The 26,970-nt window shown below is 43.3% G+C and overlaps 1 protein-coding gene across 1 annotated transcript in view; it reads left to right on the top strand.

Annotated features, from left to right (window-relative positions):
• The first annotated feature begins 255 nt into the window (after positions 1 to 255).
• Positions 256 to 26,970, top strand: part of LOC146178212 (uncharacterized) — a 46,934-nt gene continuing 20,219 nt past the window's right edge. The window contains exons 1-12 of the mRNA XM_084579652.1: positions 256 to 468; positions 1,722 to 1,822; positions 4,647 to 4,783; positions 6,324 to 6,421; positions 7,543 to 7,640; positions 10,546 to 10,673; positions 13,870 to 13,976; positions 14,705 to 14,802; positions 16,501 to 16,649; positions 19,122 to 19,228; positions 20,424 to 20,521; positions 25,926 to 26,050. Of these exons, the coding sequence (XP_084435778.1) occupies positions 256 to 468; positions 1,722 to 1,822; positions 4,647 to 4,783; positions 6,324 to 6,421; positions 7,543 to 7,640; positions 10,546 to 10,673; positions 13,870 to 13,976; positions 14,705 to 14,802; positions 16,501 to 16,649; positions 19,122 to 19,228; positions 20,424 to 20,521; positions 25,926 to 26,050 (1,459 nt within the window). The remainder of the gene's footprint in view (positions 469 to 1,721; positions 1,823 to 4,646; positions 4,784 to 6,323; positions 6,422 to 7,542; positions 7,641 to 10,545; positions 10,674 to 13,869; positions 13,977 to 14,704; positions 14,803 to 16,500; positions 16,650 to 19,121; positions 19,229 to 20,423; positions 20,522 to 25,925; positions 26,051 to 26,970) is intronic.

Consider the following 26,970-nt stretch of genomic DNA (forward strand, 5'->3'; position numbering starts at 1 on the left):
GTGTCACCCAGTAATCACGCTGCACAGTCACGAGCCGTTGTCTTTGGACACATGACCTTTGTTTTCTGCTGACGTCATTTCATGATGACCATAGAGTGTCGCGGCGTGAGGAGAAAAGTCTGAGGAACAGAAAACTACTAAATAGCAGATAAGTATAAACTCTTAACTAAACTTTAACATCATGCCTGTAAAAACAACAGACATAGTGGCTTAGGGATAGAAACTCGTCATAGTAGTGCTAGGCTGTTTTCCGGGATGTTCAGCTGTTGGTGCTCTACTGAACCGGTCTCCACGCCACCCGCAGAGGTGCAGAAGTGGATGTGCATTGACCTGGTGAACAGTGACAGCGCCGTGGTGGCGGGGCCTCGAGTGACCGACTTCCCCACAGTGCCGGACGTCAAGTTCGAGAAACTTACGCAGTCGATCACCCGGGTGACGCATGTCTACTCCGAAGGATACGAACTTATGGTGGGTGTTGTTTACAGTTCGTTGGCGCTGCTCTTTAAGTGTCAGGTGGCACACGACACAGGGCTTTCTTTCTTTCTTTCTTTCTTTCTTTCTTTCTTTCTTTCTTTCTTTCTTTCTTTCTTTCTTTCTTTCTTTCTTTCTTTCTTTCTTTCTTTCTTTCTTTCTTTCTTTCTTTCTTCACACACGAGCTTCACTCGATGCAGCTCTGCTCCGCTCCCAGAGTCAAGAGGGGCGCCAGAAATTTGTATTGAGAAAAATATGTTACAATGTCGGATATTCGTTAGCAGTATTAAGCTGAAAAATAACCAAGAGATAAGACGTTGGAGTTCACGCGAATAGGTACATTTCTATATCTTATTTGTTCACGCTTTGGGGCTGTCTGCACCTGCAGCTGCTCTTTTAGGGATCATAACTTTAATTCGTCTCATAATCTGTCGACAATAACAAGCTATTTTGGTCAGTGAGGCTATTATGATTTATTTTTTTTTACGTGTGACTTTCGAGTACATTAAGTTGAACGCACAATCGAGTTTTAAGCGTCACTAATATCCTAACCTTGAATTCCTTATCAAACCATAAGCGCGCTAGTATGCTATGTAGTCCTGGAATAACTATTAGTTGAATTAATTCTAGCAGAAGTTCACCTAGAAATTCTGGACAAGCGAATTTTTTCTACAGTAAGCTGTTCATAAACAGATCATATATTGCAGTTCGTAAGACTGCTCCACAATATAAAAAGATCCCTCTTTGGTATGATTCAAGTTTTTCTCAAGTTTTTGTCTATAACGCATCCCAGTGGTTTTATATCGCATTCTGAGGTACTCGCTTTTAGAGCAGAATATAACATTAAATGCTAGATTTTGCTCTCCATCGGTATATTGGAGAATGCCATCAATATTTATTAATAACCTGTAATTTAGAATATAGCACAGTTGCGTCACAACTAAATTTGGTGTGCAAGAAAGTTGGACACAAGGATGAAATAGATTTGGGCGTGGCCGTAGTGACCAGAACAGATGCCTGGTAGTATGCGAGGACATAACTAAGTCTTTACAGTGAGAAGGCAACATATTAAAACCGAGTAAAGTCAGGTGGGGAGATGAGACAATCAAATTCGCTGAGAAAGGGTTGCTGCGCTTTACTGATCAATATTGAGTCGAATATAGTGTCTTCGCACACGTCCTAGGTGAAAGTAGGTCTTCGTGTGCGAATACATTCGTCACCGGATTCGTCACATGTTTCTGCGTGCGCAGGTGCCCCCAAATGCGACGATACAGGTCACGTGCTCTCAAGTGAGGATCAGAAGTCCGACGTTCAACTGCTCCCATGACTACCTCATGATCAATAGTGAAAGGTACAACTATTGACGTGACGTCATGCATTTCTCGCCATTCATTTATTAACAGACCTCAGGTATAAATCGCTTAATCGCTGGCGCATGACAGTGCCAGCGGGCAGCCTTTCTGAGAACAGCCCGACCAGGTTCTACATGACGAGGAACTTCACCTTTTCTGAGGACAAACATCAACGACTCACTAAAGTTTCCACTTGGCTTGCCACAGAAGTTCCTAGAGACATTGAGATGATATATCAGTTAAAGTAATGCAGGTAGTGGCTTCTACTCTCCGAAACTTTACGACATTGTTTGTCTCCTTTTAGAATTTAGTATAACACACAAGTGCACTATGAGGTACCTACTCTCTCATAGGAAAAATCAGGAGGGAGGTAATAAAGGCACTGAACTTTTAGGCATATAAGTGGAAAACGAACGTCAGATGACGTGTTTTCCTCTACAACCTGATGTCCATTTCAGTTAGGCTTTCCCTGAAAAAAAAAAAAAATAACAGGAGAAATAAAATGTATCTGAGGCAAACAAACATCGGTATTATAAAAAAGGGCTTGTTTTAAACTTTGCTCGATAGCTGAATAATTCTGAAATTGAGAATGAACGCAAACCCGAGGCGGGGCATACTTTAAAGGGTAGTTTTATAAAAAGTTTCAAGCGATATGATCCACGGAGCATCGCGTATACTCATAAGAGCTTTACTGCTGCCTCACTACAGGCGTCCTAGAATGACGCCTTCTTTTGTTATACCGACCAGAGCACCTGCAAGCGTTCTGACACGCTCAGGGCATCGGTGCGGCTTTGAGAGCTGAACCGATCGAGCTTTATCCAACTCTGTGCGAGCTAAGCAAATGGGATAATATTGTGAGCGCGCATTTGCTTTAGCGCGGAATTCACCGCTCTTGTAAACGGCACTGAAAACCCGCGCTTTCCTTTCTGTTCGACCGGCATCAACACGTGTATGCGTCCATACGAAATGAAGGTAGCCGCTCGAACCGTGACCGGCAAGGCATTGTATTTGAAATCGTGTATGAACACCGGATTTGCTTCGTAAACGTGCCGGCGCGGCTTAGAAGTACGGCTTCCACGGAGCGCCATTTTTGAGCGAAAGGAAATAAAGCAAATACACACAAACACGCAACTAGTTTGACATACAAATCGCTGGCCTTCTTGCGAGGCTCGGCCTCGCTTAGTCGGATGGGCGATGCTAGTCGAAAGATAGGCTTCTCCTTGTGGCTAAGAGACCCGCCAGATCGTTTGCGGAAGTGGGAATGACTGCGATATGATGTTGGCCGCTGTCGTGAAATCTTCATCCACACGCGCTGAAACTTTAACGCTCTCGCTCTTACTGTATGTGCAGCTGGTGCATGAGAGCTCATTTGTGCTCAATATATAACACTTGTAGTGCGACAAGGAGAAATAGAGAAGAGGCTAGTCGGGGTTAATTAGGCGCTATGCTAGCACCTCGTTAAAATCGGAATGAGACATTATTTTGACAATCACAGCTGCATTACTTACTGAACTATGTCAAGTAGCACACAAGATTTGCATTATCAAAAACGAGCAATTGATGCTTTACTGCTTTGAAGCACACATCATGCGTTAATATTATAAATGACAAAAACGTGTAGTCTTTATTATCATCGGCGTCTGCTGCCTCCATCTCTTACAAAAATCTAATTTCCCATATGTGTGTTCTGTGAGCGCTACCTTTGCGATAATTCCTGAATATGTTCTTCAGGTATGTATTGGTTTTCCGGCTTTGCTTCAAGTTGTATTTCATGCTATATATATATATATATATATATATATATATATATATATATATATATATATATATATATATATATATATATATATATCTGCCCGCCGGGCTGGCGCAGTGGTTACGGCGCTAGACTACTGTACCCAAGGGCGCGGGATCGAATCCCGGCCTCAGCGGCAGCTTTTCGATGGAGGCGAAAAGCAAGGCGCCCGTGTGCTGTGCGATGTCAGTGCACGTTAAACAACCCCAGGTGGTCGAAGTTGACGGAGTCCTCCACTACGGCGTCTCTCATAGCCTGAGTTGCTTTCGGACGTTAAACCCCACAAACCAAACCAAACCAAACCATATATATATATATATATATATATATATATATATATATATATATATATATATATATATATATATATATATATATATATATATATCTTATTGCCCCGCAATTCACAGTTTTGTTATGTACAGTTTAATGGTATATTGTGTACCAGTGCGCAAAGACGCTTCCAAGATATACATTGCAAGCGCATAAAACTAAACCAGATGCTCATTTATGGTTTCCCTCTAGGTGACATGACATATACTCGATTACAGACTTACAGACTACGTGCACGCTTTATTCCAGGCAAAGCTGTTTGCATGCTAACCTCCAATACGTCATTTTATCACGCAGGAAAAAGCTTACTTGTTCGTTTCAGCGTACAGCGGCTGTTACCCGCACGTACGTCAGTTCTGTGAGAGGGGTCGGTATACTGCTGTTTCCACTTAGGGCTCCTGAAAATCAGCGTAAGATATTTCCGGCTGTGAGAATATGCACCGCGCTCTGCCTTAATTAAATAATCCCCTTATCACAAGCATTCTAAATTATAACTAAGCTCAGTTCAGCCCAAGAAGTGACACGCACGGCACCATTCCTTCGTTCAGTGTAAGTTGGTGTGTCTGAGAGTACAGAAATGACACCAACTCTGGAGGTACCTGTTAACGACTACCTCTGAGACACCAAAGCCTTAATATCCTGTCCCTCTATGTAGGCTTTGCAGGCATACGGTTAAGGCCAGCGCCTTTGCGCAGGTTCTGCAACAACAAGTTTCCCCAGGCTCCATTTACGTTCACGTCTGGCAACCCTGGATCCCAAGAAAGCATGATCGTGCTTAAGACGGCCAATCCACAGCAAGCCTCGTACAACTGTCAGCTTCAGGTGATCAAAAGTAAGCGGAAAACGCGACGAGATGATTACCAAGTCAACACTTCTTTTTCAACTGCGCTAATAACGTATATAAGAAGCACAGTCATCTTTTCTGCACACTGGTTAACATATAAGGAGCCAATTTCACGACCCCTGATTTTCTTGTGTCCATCAGATTAACTCAGTTAAATTTAGCAAACCAGCATGTTTCAATCTACGCGGGCACTACCTTCGCTGTTGTTATGCTGACCACAGCAAGCTTCCATGTTGATTTGTACGCTTTCTGTAAATAAATTTGCAAACACAGCTCTGGGACGAAACAGTCTGGCGTGCCGCTACTAACTAGAGCGTTTTATCTACACTCATAAACAAAACCAAGCCAAGCCAATCTTTCCTTTAAAATTCAAGGCCAATCCCCACTTTAGCTATAAACCAAAATTATTTCCTTCAAATTCCAAGGCCGATCCCGACAAACGTATTCGCCTTATTTTCTTCTCGACGCTATCTCAGAGGTTAGAGCTCACGGAAACTATTCATATTTGCTCTACTTAACTGAGTCGACCCTACGTGCATTGATTTTCTTTTTAGGAAGTATGAGGCTGGGCTTTTAGAAGTCACACAATAAATAATAAGTATGTCTCACATTCTACTTTTCATTTTTATTATTTATGTAACATTTCAATATTTTTTTAATAATTGAATTTTATTCATGTGCATGAATGTGATGCTTCTTCAGGTTTTCCGAGTGCATTGAAATGTTACCTGTGAAAATTTACGTTGAGTTGAAAATCTTTGCGCGTAATATTGTGTAATATTTAGACATGATTACATTATTATGTCATTGTCTCAAATTTGTAAGTGTTATCCTAATAATGCTTATATTTAACAGGTGTTATAACATGTTTGTTTCTTAATACTGCATGATGCCAAACTGTGCGAGCGGATAGGGACCTGTGTCAGGCTTCAAATCAGTTTATCAAGTCTTACTATAAATTTTGACGGAATGATAGAAGTATTCCCGCTGTTCTTCCCTTTCCTTCATTTTTTTGGAGGGGAGGCGGGGGGGAGGAGGTAAGGGTGGAATAGGCTATGTATATTTATAGGATTTGACCGAGCGAAGGTAATGCAATCATTAATTGCACAGCATTATGAAGCATGCAGTGGTGCATGATCTTTCAAAGCGAAACACCACTTCTTCCTAATATTTCTTTATAGATTCATTCTTGTTTATGCATGTAAAACATGCTGCATTTTGACAGCAAGACTAAAGTTCGTATCCTACAAATTTTTTCGTATATGTTATAGAAAAAAGTGGAAGAGGTAAATAAACAAAATGATAGCAGGAAGAAATTAAATAAGCAAAATTAAGAAGCCAGCGTAGAACCGGCATGAGAGAGAGAGAGAAATAAGGCATCGGAATTTCCAGAGAGATATTTAGGGAGCACGAGTATAACTGCGTGCGCACGTATATTCATATGCTGTCTTCACAGTGTTTCAATATGTGCAATCCTGCCTGAGTCGTCTCTTCAGGAAAACTACAAGTACGTGTTTATTACTTCCAGGGCACCCAAAGCGGATCATCGACCTCATCAAGCATGTCGAGTTCACACTGGACGTCAGCGGCACGACACACCGCGAAGAGACAGATTTTGTCATTCTGGTCAGTTAGAGAGAAAGAGGTCCTAACCCTAGGTTTGACATGAAAAATGTTCTATGAAGCCAATTTTCACATTTTTACTGGACATGTTTTTTGCCAGTTAACTTCAATGCTTCAAAACGAAGGTTGGAGATTAAATTCATTGAAAATTACGTCATTTTGTGAATAGTCTTGCATATGTTTGCGCATAATGCTAAGAAAGTCAAGTAGAGTTGTAAACCGTGTCAAAAACGTCAGAAGCAGCTTTGTTATTTAATAAAATACAGTGAATTTGTATTGTTTTCAAAAATACGCTAGCAATACCTATCCAGCTCTATGCATCATGGGAGTTTCGCAAGAAGCAGAGAGGACCGATATAGTGAACGGGATTAACAAGCAGGAAGGGATGTTGGTGTCCATCCTAGCACGAAAAGACCTCTCAAAGCGACAGATGTTTTCGGGTTATGATTTTGGCGGTCAGAACAGGAGAGGATAATGTAAGGAGAGTTCCAGTTCACGTCTTTTTACTGAGCTTTGTACACCACCGCGTATGTACACCTGTTAGTTAAAGTATAAACAAACTCTGCACTCCCTAGTATTCTTTTCCTTTACGTAAACCTTTGCAAACCAACCAACTTAACAAAGCTATAAAGCCATTTTGTGTTTTATTTAGTTTGAAGATTGTGTTCATTTTTATTATATATGTACCTGTATATTGTGGAAGAAATGAAAGAAGATCCGCGGAGGGCTCACAATATAATAAATACTTTGGACGACAACAACGACAACGACAAAAAAGACTGCACACAATGGCCATTCTGAGAGAGAGAGAGAGAGAGAGAGAGAGAGAGAGAGAGAGAAGGCAGAGAGGTTAACCAGGAAAGCTTCCGGTTTGCTACCCTGCACTGGGGAAGGGGAATGAGGAGTTTAAAGGAGAAAGATAGAAGAGAATGATAGGAAAGGTAAGGCCGCACATTTAAACTTAGGAGGTAGAGCAGTTAGTTCAAAATAGGCTTACAGCAGTAGAACCACAATGAAAATCGAAAAACGTTCAGCTGGAAGGCTACTTTATATAACTACTGCGAAGAATATAGATAAATATTGTTCCGACATGCCTACTCGTTTACATCACGCGTGGTGTGCAGGCTCCCAAGAAGTCCTTCGTTGTCATGAGCTGTCCTGTGTTCGAAGTAAGCGACTACTGGCCCTGCAAACAAAGCTACATTACGGTCGAACTGCAAAGGTAGGTACAGCATGCTCCCACGCCCAAGCTTCGTTGAGTATGCAAAACATTTTTTCACTGCTATTTCTTACGAAAACCTGGGAGCTCTATGTTGTCTACTAGTACAACTTCGACTGCACAGTTTTACTGGCTGGTAGGAAAACATTATTTCGTCATATATATAGGAAGAACATCGTTGTTTTTCCCGGTTAAGCATTGCAGCCTCTCTCGGCAAAGAACCCTCTCCCCCTCGGTTTGATTTTCTCGCCTTGCACTTCTTTTTGTTAGCTCTCGTTTCCTGTCCGCTTTTTTTTACGCGTCCAATGACTCCTTCCTTCAACTATAGTACGAAAATGTGTCACCATACCAGCCAGCTAGGTTCCTTTGCCCGAGAGAGCAATTTCAGGCTATAGTATCAATTCCTTTATTCTCTCGGAAAGGCTGAAAACGCTGACATCGCGTCTAAGCAATGTATGAAGATAATCGAAGAGCGTCTTATTCCGCGCTTTCTACGTCATTTTTCTCCCTTCTCCTTTTTGGGGCAGACAGCGGCCCTGACTCTTATGGCACAGTCACCAGCTTGTCCAGTTCTCATTATCATGTGCCTGCATTCTTGTAATAGGCTAAATATGGATAATGTGTGTTGCCCTACGAACAATAAAGTGTTGAGGATGAAGATGCGATGCATTGCCGAAAATTGCTGCACTGTGTGCTGCGCTGGGGTTATGCCTGTGCTAAGCACCTGTGTCCGCCTTTGAGAGTGTAGGTCCTGTTAAATTTACATAGGGGTCTGCATCCAGTATTGGCCTCATGTAGTCCATCTCACTAACAATATGCAGCACTCTGGGAGGTGAATCCCTCTCCGTCACTGAGGTCTGCAGAAACGCTAGAGTCCCTAGATGTTTTAGTACTGTTATGTCCGTTTTACAAGCAATTACTGTAGCAAATAAAAATGTAGTTATGCTGGAGTTTCGAAAGCACTACGAGCGTTTCAGCCACTGAATAAATTTTCACAGCAGGTGACATTCTGAATGGCAACACCGGCGTTTTTTCGACGTCTATGAATTTTATTGAAATTTTCAAGTTACATTCCGCTTAATTTCCTGGTCATCAGTGCCAAGTTCACGGCGGCCAGGTGTTTTGTCGCAGAGCAAATGAACATTATTATTTCCCATTGCATGGTTTCTGTCGGTGAGATTTATACTAGCGCCCTTGGTTAAGAGGTCATTGAATTCAAGTCCGCCTACATTCGCTCCACACACGCTGCAGGCCAAAACTTTGGTATATATTTTTAATAATTTAAAACAATTAGCGCTGCAGCACTCATTTACAGTCGCCAGTCAACCAATGCACAAGCGATATATTTTGTGGCTGTATCCGTACCGTCACAAGTTGTCACCTCGGAACGTCATATATTGGCCAAAACGCACTTTCTATTTCTTGCCCTTTGTTCTCTTCAAATAGTTCTACTCGTTATCTTGATAAATGGTTTTCGGTGTGTAAAGAATGTGATGTCATAATTAACACGAAACATTAGAGAAAAAAAAAAACAGCGTTGGCATTTAACGTGGTGGTGCGCGATTCATGAATGTGGCACCCACAGAAGCTTTCTAATTGTCCTGCACGCAGTCGCTGGAAACTGCTACTTTTTCCTCCCCAGTGATTGCGCCACTAGTGGCGAGGAACGGGAGTGAAAGAACACATTGATGCGACTGCTGCTTGGACAGGTTCAGATAACTGTGGCTTCCCCAGCGCTGAAAACAAATTGTGCGACGGATTATGGGTATTTCCGTCCTACATATTCCTTCCGGGATCCTAAGACATGTTTCCGAGAAAAGACTGCCTGCCGCAAACATATGTATTATTCAGCTGCTGAATTACAGACCATAATAAAAAATTAAACCCGTCATTTCTTACATACAATAATTTGAGTTGTCTTTCGCGGCAAAAACAAGATTATTGCTGTATGTCGCCTCGAATCCATTCTGATTCTGCATTGAAAGGCGAGTTAGACTGCTTTGTCATTCATATGTTTTCGTATTGTAACAGTTACTTTTTCAAGTTGTTTCATGTGACTATATTTTTATATGCTTGTCTTTTTGTATATATATTTTCAATATCATTTCGATTAATGTCAGTTGCTATATTAATTCATGTTTATCACCTGCGTTGAATGTAGCATTGTGTAGCCTCTGGGCCGTCACCAAGTTGCTGAGTGCAACGTCTAGGCCAGGAGGGTATTTACAGGCCTTTGTAGGTACTATGAAACCAAGACGAATTGAATTGAACATTTCCTGGAAACTACAATGAACCCGAGGCCGTTCATAAAGCCGAATGTGAAGCTGAATGTCTCACCATTGTAAATCTTCCAGTCAGATTAATACCAAGAGGGAAAAGTGACGCGCGTTAGAGCAGCCGGATCATCGTGAACAGAAGCGCCACCAGCGGCACTTCTATATTTTTCAAATGATTGTGAAAAGGTCTCGGGTTGCGTCTGTGGTGCGTAGAATTGTGTTTGTTACAGTGACGTTTCCTCTCCATATCGCTTGGGTGTTACCCATTTGATAATGTCCTCTTTTTGTCCGTTCAGCGCTGAAGTTAAAGAACAGATGCAGTTCATCGTATAAGAAGGCTTAGCACAGCCTGACAGCCAATATTGTAACTCCATAATTGTGTGAGCTCGAACAAGTGCCACTCCATTGATTAAAATTTGGCCACTCAGAACAAGGGACCTGCGCCATTCTGAAACCCAAAAGTGCCAGGAAGGGGTAGTCCTGGAGTGCACTTGGCATTTCTCGAAATGCATTTTATGCCTGTTTTCTACTCGTCTGGGCACACGCCCTAAAAGCAAAGGCTTGTTCCCGTGATTTTGCACCGCGAATTCCTGTTTGTGCACAACTGATGTTCCATTGGAAACCTGGCGCAGGTACTGCCACTTCCCCACGGCACACAAGGTGGAGATTGAGATTCCCCCGACGAGCACGGCCTCCATCACCGTCAAGCTGGCCTCGTCACCTAATGACCGGGTGCAGTGCGTCCTACACAGGATAGCTGGTGAGCTCTATAATGCCTTCACTGGTTGTGCAGTCTAAGTAAGACTGCAGAGATAATCTCCCCTCTTTTGCTAATTAATAAGCGAAAGCTCGTTGGCTTTAGCGTCCGAGTGGCTTTGATTGCCATGCTTATTTTAGTGTCTCACAGGCTTGTTTCTATACGTCTCCATAACAGCGGGCATACTCGGTCTTTTTTCGCTTGCGGTCTTGCGGTTGATCGCGTTCCCGGCAGGGAAGGTCGGCCTGGCGGATTTCTATACATTTTATGAACACGACGTACAGTCAAGGACAAAAGTTTACGGGACGCGAGTTCAGGGGAAAATATTTATTTCTGCTCGGTCACGTAAATATGCAGAATAAAATTACTTGGTCACGAGGGGACATGCGCGCCCCATTCAGAGAAAAAAAAATGCACATGCAAACTAGCGAGGCAACGAAGAAATAAATGTTTTTCCACAAATACGCGTCCCGAAAACTTTTGTCCCTGACTGTACCTGACCAGGCATGCTTAACCATCTTCCGCTGATATGTCGAATCTTTCATCATAGTGCGATTCTGTATTCTCTTTATCACTGCACGGTAAGCCACGTCTTGCCTGCGCATCACGACTTCGCCCCAGGTATAGTTGTCTCTCTCGTGGCGACGCCACACTCCCGCACGCAGCGCTCAAACCCGAAGCAACGACATCCATGACGTCAGCATGCTACATCTGCGCCATCGAGCTATTATTTGGCTTCAGCCTAACGGCAGCTACTACTCGCGAGAGACGGCGAGCCACTGCTCCTCCATCGTAACCGCCACCGCCGTTTGAGATGTAGTGCTACTTTTTTTTTTATTACGCAAGCTTGCCATAAGGCACATTATAAAAACCAGTGTAAATTATTTTCCGTTAGGAACCGGAGAAGGCTCCTGTTCTTATTGTTGTCGGTGAGCCATTTGGAAAAGTCCTCTTCCCTTGTTGCGGTTAATCCCATTTCCTGCAGAATCTCTATTCTTGATGCCCTTGTCCCTGCACAAGTCCACAGCAGGTGGCGAATATCCACTTCTGCAGCTGGTGCTACTTGCCGCGCCGTTTGATGGCCACCACCGTTACCACAGTAACCGACGCGAGCATATGCTCTTTCGATAAACATGCGTTTCCCAGGGTTACACTCTAACTACCCGCTCTTAATTCGCCTTTACATGCGTGATGTTCCATGGTGTGACCTTAACACTGCCGCTGTACTTCCTTTGACTGAAATTTCGACAGAGGCAATAAAGCATGTGTTTTAAAATTTATTAATATCGTAATGTAATTAGTAATATAACAGTAGTCACAAGCGTTACTTAAAAATATACTTTATTTTTTATGTTAGACAATATATCTATAGAGAACGTATATAAGGCAGTTGGAAATAGCGAGACTGTGTAGAATCGTGCTTATCGGTGCAGTTAAAAAGCATTACAATTACCACACCTCTACAGCACTTACAAAGCAGTTATATGCTGTTTTCGGGTCGTTAGATGAAATATGAATGCAGGATTTTTATAGCCCGAACAAAGACTAGTCGGCACATAATACGGAATGCAGTTGCTGGAGACTACTAACTTCCCTCTAAAATAGATGCAAATGAGCTTAGGCCGCATGGAAGTTACGCGCAGTATGCCGCAGTATCGAAATTAAACTATGACAAATATGAATACATAATAGATAAAATAGCGCTAAAGCTGTAAACAGGAGCGTCTCCTCTTGTTCGTTAATACACGCCGGTGATGTTGCATTTCTCTTTATCATCTTTATCAGAGGAGAAACTTGTTTCATGTAATCGTTTTATTCAACGCCACAAGAAATGATTGATGCCATGCCGCCTCATTGTTCTTGTATACTATCAAGCTTATGTGCTTGTGAAAGTGTGCGACAGTGATTTTTTTTTTTCATTCAAATTCCTTTCCCCTCCCACAATTTATCACCCTCATCCTTCACCCCTTATCAGGAGTAGCATGCTAGGCTCACCACCAGGCAGACATCTCCTGTTGCCATTAAAATATATACATATATCTTTCTCTATCAGGCAAAAAAACTGCATGCGTCGACTCGCCCAACACTCCAATCTACGTGGGAGCTCCTGAGCAAAGAGGTAAAAATTTTTATCCTCTGCTCCTTTCTGCGACACCTTGGGGCAGCAGTAAATGAGGCTATTTTAGTCTTGCTACTGCCAAGGAAAAACATTTTTTTTTAATTGGAATCATTTTTATTTCAACTGTGTGCCACTAAATACCAACAGGTTACGCCGCCTATGTGACCCCCAACTTGCACATTACGTTCACTCATGCTCACCCTTTAACATTCCGAATTGTACACAGATTAAATCTGCAGTGATGCCACAATGATTTATTTTAATGAATTTATTTATAATAAAAGTACTCAGCTGCTACAGCTGCTTTTGTTATCTAAACAAGACGCTGTGATCAGCAGACAAAATTTTAAACTCCACTATGTTGATGTCTCTGGTTTCTTTACGCTTACTGCTGCGACATTTTAGTGGAGTAATAAGGGGCTCAGAGGACCGTGGCTCTTATTTACTAGTAATTAATGTTCCTTTATTTAAGTTGCCTCCTACTTAAAGCGCACCGAATCATTTTGATAGTGGCTTTGGTAACAGCACTGTGAAGTAGCATACATCCGTGTTGCAGAATGCGTTCCTAAGAAATTTGAGGCAGTCAATTAGCGCAGAATAGAAGTGCATAACCGCTACTCCAGGTCTCTAGTTTCGTACCCAGACTGTCGACCGAGGGTTTTCCGTATGGAGCATGTTCCGCAATTTCGCGTTTTCGTTTTCCTTTAGCTCCGACAGATGCCGTCACCAGTACCATCAGCGACAGTATTGCTTTTCCGCGCCAAAACTGGCAGCGTGAATCTATAATGAAAAATGATCTAGCACTAAAAGGGTATAACCGCTCACATAATCTTTAGTAAAATGCTAATCTGCGTGTTCTCTGTTGTGTACAAAATACGAACTTGGCAGTCTAATCGTCAACAATAAAAAATTCGACAATTTCCGCATATGAACAAGCGCATTGAGCTGAGAAAAAAAAGGAGCTCTTTCTTATTTGATCGAAGGCAAGCGCTAAGGTCATATTTCCTCTTCTCACTAGTTATCATCCAACTCTATAGCCTTTACTTCGTTCATTTGATTCGTTCTGCCGGCTGTCTGCAGCTCAGATCTGCGTCAACATGGTGGCCAGCCCCATAGTGAAGATTGTTTCACCATTCAGAGACGAGATGGAAACTGACATGGACATGACCGTCCGCTACGAAGTCATGGTAAGCAAAGGCCGAAGGGCAAGCTGCAACGAGTCTTTTGTGTGGCACGCGTCATGGCGTGTAGTGGATTTAGAGCAGCCGTTTCTGAAGTACGCTGACAAAAGTTTGCTCACTGTGAGGATAACCTAGGTTGCTCACTGTGTGAAACTGTCTGCTGTCGAGGCATGAAAAGCTTCTGACATGTATACGCTTAATTGGCTGCTGACTCGTCGTGACGCTTCGTCATGAGGATGGATAATTGCACTTTGCAGCTTAAATGCTACTGTAACTTCCTTGGTGTCACTGTAACAAATCTGACTAGTTCCGATTAGCAGTGATCGGCCTGCTCTATATGTATAAGTGTAATCAAATTAATTGATGCGGATTGACTTACTTCATCACTGTAGTTTATATAGAGCGATAAACACTCTTCAGACTGAAGAACTCATCGGGACATGGCCGTAATGCCCAATGCATTATCACGTCATGTCAATACGTCTCAGAGGTGGTGATAAATGTACCACGGTGTTTACCGCGTATATGTGCTTCAAAAAAAAAAAAAAAAAAGGCCAAGGAGGCCACTTGTACGGCTCAAAGTATATTTGAATGCGCTAGTCCCAATAGCTGATGATTACTGACACCCACTTCAGTGCTCGTTCATCCCTACGCCCCATCTTTGAATTTCCTCCAAACCGACGCAAGCAGTTAAACATTTCATGATCTGATGTATCATCCTTTGTATTCAACAGAGCGTACCTCACATGGTCCACTACCTATGGTGTAACGACTTCAAGCTAGACACGGACTGTTCCAAGGAGAGGCTACACTGGTTCAACTACAATGACAGGCAAGGTCCAATATCACACATATTACAAGGCTCACTGTGTATATTATGGGACATATATATGTCCTTCCATGTGAACACCGTTCCTTGTAATCAAGCCCGTTATCTAATGATTGGGATGCACTTAACGAAACGGCTTTTAATTTTGGGTAGTTTTGTGCAGTATGCAATTTGGGAGAAAAAAATAATTTCCAGTTTTCGAAAGGAATACTGCGACCACTTTAGGCTTCATAAGGTTCAATTCAATTTTATTATATCACCGTTGAGTACATTCCAGCATATACATACAGAAGGAGGTCCCAGAGTCAATGACTGTATTGGGACCTCCTATGAATAATAGATAAAGGTTAATATACAAGACAGCAATAATTCACAGTAAGATAAATTGAACGTAGACTATAAATAAGTAGATAATAAAAATAACATTGTTTTGCAACACAATGCGAACTGAGCAAGTAAGTTAAACACCAAATCAAACAGTAATAAAAGATATGCATAAAAAGGCACGACAGTACAGACTTTGAACATGTTAAACCAGATAAAAATGTATACTACGCAGAGCTGATAACATAGTAATTATTCAGTATCAGTTATTTTCTGTTGCTAAAAAGAAACTTTTAACTTCGTATGCAAATCTGTTCTTGTTAAGGGATGTGATGATGGATGGAGCGGAGCAATTGCAGTCAAGTGTTATCGTAGCTACATTCCTAGAGACGTCTAGATTATATTGCCTTTTCGCCTGCGCTTAAGAACCACTTTTTTTACCACAAGCTCAAAACCTAATTTAAGCGTTTTTTTTTTATTCTACCGCACATCGCTGCTCGGGAACCCACAGATAAGGACAATAAGGATTATGGGGTTTATAGAATATTGCGAATGTCTTTCCTCTCTCTAACGGCGAGCTGTGTCTTTCTCGCCAGAGAGGCGACCAGAGTCACCTCAATAATTTGTCACCGACTGGGCAATTGTTTACTAGTTAGGATATACAGCTAAATACCTTTATTTTTTATGATTCGATACTGAGTAAAGATATTATGGCATACTCAATGGAGCTTCAGATAACTGCATGTTACCAGTACGTTCAACAAATCAATCAGTTGATATTTTCCATTGGGCTATAATCTCGCTAAACATTGACTCTTGTTACACGAACACTGACGGAAAGGAAATATGTTTGTGCAACGAGAAGCCTTACAATCCCACCTTCCTCGACATTCTGTAATTTTCTCGCTATCCAGAGGTGCGGAACGGGTATTGGTCTGGCCATGGTTATTGCATTGCAGCGCTCGCAGGCACAAATGTATTCTGCACATTTAAAGTGTCAGCTACTTATTAAGACTGCAAGTACATTACTTCAGAGGGTAAACTTATCTCCCAAAATATTCCCAGACCTGCGAAAACAAGTACCTTCGAGGTTTCAGTGACTTGTAAACAATCATTATTAGCTGTACATACATGAGCATTCGTCTGAACATGAAACTGTGGCTCTATCTTAGGAACAGATCGTTATTGTTAGCAGCATTAGCCAATTGAAATCCATCGCTGTACAAAGGCATTCCCAATTAAAGCTTAATGTGAGAGTCCTATGACTAGAAGTGGGTTTAACTCAGTTATAGGCAACGGCGATACTAAGAAGCTGGAGCAGACGTTTTTTCTGGAGACAGACTAGTGTTATAACATAGCCCCGCTCCGTTTTCGTAGGCTGTGCGGCCACTCGCGACCCCGCGATTTCACCTACTCCTACGGCTCGGTCGAAGACAAGGCCACCTACAGCCTGACTTACAAGAAGCAGCGAGGTGTGCGTCAGGGACACTTTTCCTGCTTCCTCTACCGGGAGCCGCAGACGAAAGGTGAGGCTGGAAGAGACACCCAATCGGTGGACAATTTTTAGCTGACGTCACGTAGCAACGACAAATGCGAAGAAGCTTGTGCTGCTCCCGGCCTTCAAGTGTACAAGTTCGCGCTCTAATTATGTCACGTTTCAGCTCTGTAGATATCCAGTTCCCTCGAGAAGAATTGTATTGTTTGGTTTGAGCAGTTCGACGCCCAAGGGGGCCTTAAAGTTTGCCGCTTACAAGTTCACATCTCACTTTTATGCATACGCGGCAGCTGCACAGCTTAGGAGGCAGCCAGAAAGTAAGTGCACTAGAAAAGTGCTTTTTTCGAACCGGGCATGATACGAATGGTTTAGCTTCCCCGCGGAATCGAATGATCTAACAGCGTATATAGCACCGTACATTCTATACGATTGGTAATTGGTCTTTGGTAATATTTGCTGCATTTGCGAACAATCGTATCGAACTATCAGTAGCCTGGTGCGTTTCGAACGTGTGGAGCTAAAGGTATAGCTGTTAAAAGAAGCTAAGCCAATCGCCATTAAGTGGCCGAAACACGAAATCAGTATGTTAACTCAATCAGCGTCAAGGTATACGTGCAGAAAAATCGCTGCTTCTTATTTGTTGACAAAAGGCACACCTCAGAACATGAGACGGGCGATAAGCCGCTTCCTTCGAGATTGGGCGTGCAGGCAACGTAGCTGCATTTGCATAAGCCTTGCAGCGTGCTCCTCCCTCAGAGGTCATATAGGATCATTATGAGCGCGTGCACACAAATAGAGCACGTAGCGGCATTGAGCGCTTCATCCCGCATATACTGACCGCTCCCGGACGGTGAGCAGCATCGATGCGGGACTTGTTTATCGAACAGTCATCAAAGAAAAATCCTGCTGGCGCCCATGTTGGAGCATTTCGCCAGTCATTGGAAAAGTATTTGTAAAGTTTTAAACCAATTTGATTCGGGGCAGATAATTTCTGTGATACAATATTCGTTCGAATAATTGAATAAATGATATCCGATTCGCTACTCACAATTATAGGATACTCACATACTATATCAGTTCAGTTCAGGCGTTCAGTCGTGTCCGACTCTTCGTGACCCTATGGACCATGTCACGCCACGCTTTCCGGTCTCTCACTATCTTCTTAACATCACATAGCTTCATCTGCAATGCCTCGAGAATGCCATCTAACCATCGCGATCGCTGCCTACCCCTTCTCCGGCGACCCTCAACCTTTCCCAACATCAAATCTTTCTCCAGCGACTCCTCTCTTCTCATCAGATGACCAAAGTAGCTGAGCTTTAACTTTAGAATTTGACCCTCCAATGAGCAGTCAGGGTTTATGGTCGACAATATCGACTGATTTGATCTTCTGGCAGTCCAAGGAACTCTTAAGAGTCTTCGCCAGCACCACAATTCAAACGCGTCAATTCTTCGGCGGTCAGCCTTTTTCACAGTCCAACTCTCGCATCCATACATCACAAACTGGCCATAGGGTTTTCTTGGCAGGAAATACTGGAGTGGGTTGCCATTACCTTCTCCAGTGAATCACATTTTGTCAGAACTCTCTGCCGTGACCTGTCTATCTTGGGTGGCCCTACACAGCAGAGCTCACGACTTCATCGAGTTTCGCAAGCCCCTCCGCCACGACAAGGCAGTGATCCATGAAGGGGACATACTATATCAGAAATAGTTAAAAGGGGCAAACTGTTGCCGTGCTATATGCTTTATCGGAAAGCTTCGTTTGTTTTATTCAAAAATACATGAAAACGGTCAAAAATATAAAACCGTTCTCCACAAATAGTCATTCTGGTAAGCGACCTCTGTTCTAGGTTCAGGAAAGTTTAGTAATCTCTACACGGATGCCCAATCTCGGAGGCCATTGTTTATGCATTGTAGCTGTTCTATTATGCATTGAGGTGTGAATTAAGTATATCCCCTTCCGTTAACAGTATAAGGAAATATTTTTATGTATAAGTTGACTTCAATAGATCTAATAATCTTATACTTCGTATCGCGATCTTTGAGCGCAGATTAGCGGTGCCTTTCTTCAAAGCTGTGGCTTCAACGCCATGAGTTAGAGCATAGCACCGCAGCCTGCCACTAGCCCTCGAATGCTTCGCACTATTGCTTGTTTTGTACAAATATTTGCAGAAATATTCGATTCCTATTAAATTGGTTCTAGCATTATTCGATTCTTATTCGATTCCGTCTTCATATACTTTATTTGTATTGGGTTCGGCAGCATACCTGGGCAATTTATATTCGATTCGGTTTAGACAAAGTACATTCGCATACAAAAATTTGTCTCGCATTTGTTTATTGATCTGATCATTCCTTTCACCACTATACTTTATATTTGAGCAGTGTACAGAAATGATAAAATAGCGCACTTCAGTGCGCTCTATTTACGCTTCTGCGTCGTTGGAAATGGTTTTGTCTTGGAAAACCCATGAAGTTGCACTAAGTTTCGAATAGGTTTCAGGTACATACACATTGGATTTGTTCTCCAAGAACTCCGCCACCATTGAGAAACACCCTTCGAGGAGGATATTCAGCCACGACTCGCAAGTCATCACCTACTACGTACTGGTACGCTCGCCCATGTGTCCATTTTGATGAGCCTCTATAGCTTGTGATGGCGTAACGAAAAAATAGCGGTGCTGTTGTTCTCTTTGAAACATATTTGCGGTGTAATGGCATTTTTGTATGACGAAATCATGCGATCCAACCTTGAAGATGTCCAGAAAAGTGTCTGCTCTTACGTATAACAGAAATGGGACTTTTTTCCTGCTCGTATATTGCTTTCCAATCTTTGCACATTACTTCGTGATCAACGGCCACCTTCCCCTTGAACATGTGCTATTTAATCAAGAAGCATTTCTTAATAATTTCTGTCTCTACTGCGTACTTGTTCATGGGAAGGTCTTTCTCATGTACACACATAAAGTATAAACAGACTTATTTATGAGCAGAGGTCCTTCTTGTGTGTGTTCTTTTTTTAATCACGGTAATGAGATAAACAAACGAACACGAAAAGGGCTCTTCTTAAACTGAGGACAACGCAGAGAGCTATGGAACGGAAAATGTTAGGTGTAACGTTAATAGATAGGAAGCGTGCAGTGTTGGTCAGGTAAATACCTTGAGTCAATGGCATTCTAGGAGACATTAAGAAGAAGAAATGGGTATGAACAGGGTATGGAGGATACCCAATGGTCACTAACGGCGAAAAAATTGGATTCCAAGGGAAATAAAGCATAGCAGGGGGCGGCAGAAGATGAAGTGAGTGGGTGAGGTTAAAAAAGATGAGGTTAAAAAGCAAGGGTCAAGTGGATGCAGCTAGCATAGGACCGGGTTAGTTGAAGTAGTATAGGAGAAGCCATCGTCGAGCAGTGGGTATCATCTGGCTGATTTTGATGATGATCATGATGATGAAGATAAGCTATTAATGTAGTCGCATGGGCTTGAATTCATTCAGGTCGTGCTAACCGGTTATTTGTATACATATGGGTACGGGTATTGTTTTGTCGCGTCAAGCATTGATATGCCAGCAAATAGCGGGTGCGCCTTGTGAAGTAGGTCATTTGGGTGAATGTTCGGTGTCGACCTCTGTTATCTTGTCTTAATTCTGGTGTTCATGTTGCTACAGTATGCCGGTCATATTTTTCTTATTATTTGCTGAAATCGAAATTATCGTGGTGCTGGTCCTTAAATTCCTAACAGTATTCGTTATACGTTTCTGATTAAAGCAATTTATTTTTTAATATACACTTCCACATGCTTGTAGGCACCGCCGGACTCCGAGGTCATCGTTACCTGTTCTGCCTTCAACATCCAGTCGGGCCAAGACTGCTCCAACAGCTACTTGAAGATCAACGACAGACAGTAAGCACAATTTTAGAACCCCACATAGCCAGTAAATAATCTAGCTTAGATATATGTGTAATCACATTTGAGTTATAAAATATATGCAGATATTCTCACCGAATATGTAAAACCAGTCTTGCATTAGACAAAAACATTATAGGTATCAGGCACAAAAGTGTACAGTGGTGCGAGTACACCTGCAGACAATTCAACCAGGCCTCCGAATCAATGCAAGATTTTGTGACCTCTAAATTCAACGTCTTCAGCACAGACACTCCCCTCTCTGACAGGGAAACACACATCCCAGACGTCGTCTACTGGCCGCACGTACAAGCGAACACCTTTCCAGGCGTCCATGCACTACATCTGATACACCTTCGCTTTTGGACGCTTTGGGACGTTAAACCCCACAAAACAAACACCTAACATTTTACGCCGACTGGTCCCTGGTACCAGGCTCACGTCACTCTCGTACACCTTTCGTGGGGTTGTGGGGCCAAAGGAAACAATCGAAAGACGCAAAACGCGTATTTGGTGCGGCAGGAGGCACTGCTGACCAGCGGTAGCCTGGAGGGCAAACGGACCCTTATCCAAACGGTTCAGAGCTGCTCAAGCCAGTGGAACCCTGGAATAGGAACCCTACCCATAAGCTTAAGCAAAAACTATTCGTTTCTTAGAGTTTTCCTTCCTCCTCCTGCTCCTTCTAACCTCATATTACTCGATAGCATAGGAGTCCCGTGCCGCAGAAAGCCGGTGTCATTGTTGTCGGCGGCGCCGTTATAGACGGGAACAAAAAATCCATATTGGTTAACAGGATCATGATGTCACAGCCATATGACCTCGCGCGGGAACCCAAACACCTCACAACGGTCACGTTGTATGAGACGTCGTGTTTAAAATGAAAGATATAATATGCGGGATGTAAATGCAAACTAAAGGTATCCGCGCATCTTATACAATATAATTTCAAAAATTAATAGATTTCAAGAACATTTTGAGCGTTAAAGCGGGATGCCGGAGCCCATAGCCTTTTGTTTGCAAGCTAGACACGCTACAAACCAGGCCACACAAGGAACGCTTGTAGAGCTAGAGAATAAGACTGGACTTATGTGCATGTCAGGGGGTCATCCACGAAAAATTGGGATTAACGATTGTATACTGATCAGTGTGTGCGCAATTAGCGAGGAAAAAAGAGTCGCTGTGGCATTACATTATTGTGCTTCCAATTAACTATCTGCAGTATGACGGGGATCATGTTGTTTTTCTTTACTATGTACCTAACGGTAGTAACCATAACTAGATGCTAGCCATGCTGGCAGTAGTCTAGTCCACAGCCTCTCCGCGTGTAGCTTGCAAAGAACCACACGTTGGTAAACATTGCTTCGGAGAACACCATGGCAGTCGTGTGTCTGTTTTTTTCTCTAAATTTACAGACTTTGTCAAAAGTTTAGAGCCAGTGAAATTCGCTTCTAAGTCATGTAGTGAGGTCCTTTAGCATTCGTGGAAGTTCTGCTCACTGTCAGAGAAATACCAAAATCTTACGTTCAGAAAAGTTAAGACGCTAGGAATGCATAAGCTACATGTGGCTCAGAAGCAAACCCTCGGGCTCTAAATTTATACAAAGGCTGTAGATTCAATCTCAGCCTAAGCATGGCATTCTTAACGAATTAGTGGATCCTGTACTATATATATATATATATATATATATATATATATATATATATATATATATATATATATATATATATATATATATATATATATATATATATATATATATATATATATATATATATAATATAATGTTAAGCAGGGAGTTCATGGACTGGTAGCGGGCAGGACCGGAGCGGTGGTGGTTTAGCTTGTAGACAGCTAGTCCTCAAAATAACTTATTTTTCTCTCTCAGCCACCTGTCCGCATATTTGTCTATTCTTCTTTACAATCTGGCTCCCCAGAAAAAAGGAGCCATCTTGGCGGCTCAAGGAGACGATAGAATAAGGGGATCATAATAGGGCTTCAAACGGTCGACGTGAATGATTTCATGCCCACGGTGGCGAAGGTCGGTGGAAGCAGCTAGCGGTTCAACTAATTCACAGGAGTATACCGTTGTAGCTGAAGGTACGGACCTTGGTACTTGGCAATAAACTTGCAGGACAGATCCGGTGGTGTCGATGGGACCCAGAGCAATATGTGAGCACAAGGAAATAACTTGTGGGCATGGGTGACTGCGGTCGCCGTGCGCTTTCTTCTGGGCTTGCTCTTCCGAAATAAAAAAAAAAAAGAGCCAGCTGGAGGCATTGTTCAGCGTGCCTGCTAATGATGTGAGGGTGGTAGGGAAGGATGGTGTCGAGTGTAGACGAATGTTAACGGTCATACAACAAAAAGAAAGTGAAATTCCTATAGTTGCTTGAACATTGGTGTTGTAGGTACGTGTTACAAATGGGAGAATCTAGTCCCAGTCGTTATAGTAAGGCGCGCAGGTGGCGAGGAACGACGAGCAGCCACTTACGGCCATCTGCAATATAGTTGCGTTGATAGATGAGACGGTCACAACGGGCGAAATGCTGCGCTTGGCGACGAAGGGCGTGAGGGGCCGTCAAAAGTGAGAGTGATGCTAGCGACGGGTCCTTGCGGCGTTCCAATGGCATGTCGTCGATGGACAAGGAAGACAAGGCGGTACTCGAGGCAGAGGACAACGTAGCTTCAGGCAGCACCGGCGAGCGAGATAAAGCGTTGGCGTTTGAGTGCTTGCGCACTGTACGATGGGTCACTCGGATATCATACTCTTGTAGTCAAAGCGACCTGCGGGCGAGTTGGCCGGTAGGGTCTTTCAGTGAAGACAACCAACACAAACCGTGGGGGTCCAAAACAACATTGAATAGGAGCCGATACAACTATGGTAGAAAATTTGGTGGTCCATAACAACTTTGAATGGACGCCGATACAAGTATGGTCGAAATTTCTGACGCGCCCAAACAATGTTCGAGCATTCCTTTTCTGTCCCCGAGTAGTTGGTCTCGGTCTTGGTCAACGTTCGACTTGCGTAAGCCACGACGTATTCATAAACGTCGGGGTTTTATTGGGCAAGAACAGCGCTGAGGCCGATGTCGTTGAAATCGGTGTGCACTTCTAGGAGCATCCGGGTCAAATTGCGCAATACGGGGGGTGAGTTAAGTATTGTGCGCAATTTTGAAAAGGAAATATCGCAGGCCGGCGACCAGGCAGAAAGATCGTTGTGACCGCCAAGAATTCGCGTCAGAGGGGCAATGATGGTCGCAAAGTTCCGAATGAAACGCTTAAAATATGCACACAAGCCTGTAAAGCTCCGTAGCAGCTTGGTAGAATTTGGCTTCGGGAATGCAGCAACAGCTAGGAGTTTAGATGTATCAGGAAGGATACCATCTTTTGACACTGAATGCCCTGAAATAGTGGGTTGGCGAGCGGCAAAATGGCACTTTTCCAGATTGAGCGGTGGTCCGGCGTCGTTAAGAGATTTCAAGACAGCTTCAGGGCGAGTCAGGTGGATAGCGAAGTCAGATGAAAACACGACGATATCATCCAAGTAGCAAATACTTGCGTGCAACTCCAAGCCACAGAGAATATTGTCCATCATGTACTCAAAGGTGACGGGTGCGTTATACAGGCTGAATAGAATGACGTTGAACTTATAGAGCCCGTCGGGAGTGACAAAAGCGGTCTTGGGGCGATCGTCCTCAGCCATTGAAACTTGCCTGTAGCCAGAAGTAAATCGATTGAGGAGAAAACTTCCGCTCCATGCAAAGTGTCCAGCGCGTCGTCTATGCGTGGTAGAACATAGACGTCCTTTAGTGTGATCGCATTCGGGTGGCGGTAGTTCACACAAAATCCAATAGAGCCGTCTGTCTTCTTGGCTAAAACGACCGGGGACGCCCATCGGAAGGCTGAATGACACCTTTACTGAGCATCAGGTCGACTTGTTCATCAATAATACGGCGCTCCGAGGCTGAGACGCGATAAAAGGCGTGCGTATACCAGTGCAAATGTGGTGGGCCACAGTTGATGTCCGACCCAAAGATGGCTGCTGGATGTCAAAAGAAGCGCGGAATCGGTTCAGCAAGTCGAGGAGATTGGTGCGTTGATCAGGATAGAGAGCGCTAGCCGAAATCGATGAAGGGGACGAGGAATGGGGCTGAGGGCACTGACGCTGTCAGAAATTGTATCGGCACAGGCGGACACAAGCGGCGGCGGACAGAAATAAAATGTTCGGAATGAAGAGGTTCGGCATGCCCAACGCACTCACCACATTGCAAAATGAGTGGGTAAATGAGTCATTAATAATGGCTGGCTCGGCGCGGCTGCTTAGTACACTAAGGATGGCACTGTGCAGAGTAAGACATCTTCGCGAGACGAAAAGGGAAGGTGGGGTGAAGACCGCTTTACAGTCGCGCGAAGAGAGGTGCAGTTTATAGCCAAAATCGCAGCAGGAAAAGGAGGGATATTGGTAGCGTCCGCAGCGTGACATTTGGCTTCTTCAAAAACATTTGCGGTGGTCGATTATGAGCCACGAAATACACTATTCGATTACATAGTGTATTTCTGCAAATATTCACACGTGGGGAAATTTCGTACACAATGATTAATAATGTGGAACACTGAAGCGCCAGCGGCGGCGCTGTAGTACAGGGATATAATTTATGGGGTTAAGAATGCATCCGTGCTAAAGCGCACAATTAATCTCCACTAATAGATCACGACCCAAATTAGGTATATTGGCTCGGTTGAAGTCATGTTAGGTATTTAGAAAAGCTGAGTTTTGAAAATATTCGAAAACTTGTGATCATAATTGATTCGTTTTGAATGATTTGAAACCTACACTACTCGCACGCTTCTACAAGTTATGACTATACTAGCATGTTTATAACGTACATTGTTCGTTTCCGTGCGCGCGCGTGTGTGTGTGTGTGTGTGTGTGTGTGTGTGTGTGTGTGTGTGTGTGTGTGTGTGTGTGCGTGTGCGTGTGCGTGTGCGTGTGCGTGTGTGTGTGTGTGTGTGTGTGTGTGTGTGTGTGTGTGTGTGTGTGTGTGTGTGTGTGTGTGCGTGTGCGTGTGCGTGTGCGTGTGCGTGTGCGTGTGTGTGTGTGTGTGTGTGTGTGTGTGTGTGTGTGTGTGTGTGTGTGTGTGTGTGTGTGTGTGTGTGTGTGTGTGTGTGTGTGTGTGTGTGTGTGTGTGTGTACACAGCTTCTGCTTTTTAATGCATTTTTTTTCTATCATGTTTTAACACGCTTTTGCCTTTCTTTATGGCCAGTTTGAAGCAGCACGAAGCTGAGACAAACGAAGTGAGATATTTGCGCAGTGGTTGATCACGCCCTATGCTCCTGAAGCGCTAACTTGTTCACGTGAAACCTGTCCTGAAGCCCCAAAGAGAGTCATCGGGTGCTTTGCAGGTACTGCGACAGCAACGTGCCAGGCAGGCAACGACTCGAGCTGACTTACAACTACGCGGCAGTCGTCTTCCGAGACGGAAAGGACGCCAGCAACTCCTTCAGCTGCACATTTGAACGAGGAAGCAGTGAGTGTTTCACGAGCAGCATCTGATCTGTCCCTTGGTTTAGAGCTTGCACGGAGAAATTACCAGTGTAAAGATCACAGGCACACGACCACTTAAGCGGGGATCTCCCTGCTTGTCTCTCCCTGCGTTGTCTCCGCAGTAGTTCCTTATTTCAATAAGTAGTGAGCATTGCAAGCGCTGCCCGGGAGCTTTCTATATTGAGGAATCGTTGATTATAGCCTGTAGCGCTTTAACGCAGTGGTGGAAATGAAGGATGTGCTAAGTTCAAGTGAGAATCTTGGAAATGGTCAAACATTCACTGTCATGAAGCAATGGTAGTTGAAGCAAATCATCTTGCTCTCCTTTATACATGACAATATCTAGAGACGAGTTCATCGGGGAAAGAAGTGGGCATTCTCTAATGTGGGCTGTGCCTAGTTTCGACGGGGTTCTGCGAAAGAGGGTATTCTAGTCTTAATTGTATCACTTTTTAGTTCTGTTGCTGTATGCAAACCTCCGATCCAAAAAATTATTACAGCCTTAGAGCATTATTTATCTTACTGCTTTGATCACTATGCATATAGAAGTTAAAATATACGAGTCTACTGGAACCTTCGTGGCTCCGAGAACCGGACAAGAAACATTTCAACCGGCAAGAGGGGCTTTTCAATTCGTTTCTATATCTTTAATGTCCGAGCCTTTTAAAGAGAGGCTCCTTTAGTTGCTGCTTTTGGGGCTTGCCAATACTCGAGCCAAAAAATCCACAGGGTTATCCGTTAGCGGCCCCTTAATTCATATCCTTGGAAATTACTGTTTCTTTCTCTATTCGAATTTACCCTGCCTTTATTCACCATGCTCTCCCTTTCCTCTCTTTTATTTCCTCTATATTTCTTTTTGGAGAGTAGCGTACCGTAGCTGTCGTCTAGTCGTCCTTCCCACTT

The sequence above is a fragment of the Amblyomma maculatum genome, chromosome 9 (assembly GCF_055883805.1).
Source record: "Amblyomma maculatum isolate TAMU_Amacu chromosome 9, ASM5588380v1, whole genome shotgun sequence".
NCBI lineage: Eukaryota > Metazoa > Arthropoda > Arachnida > Ixodida > Ixodidae > Amblyomma > Amblyomma maculatum.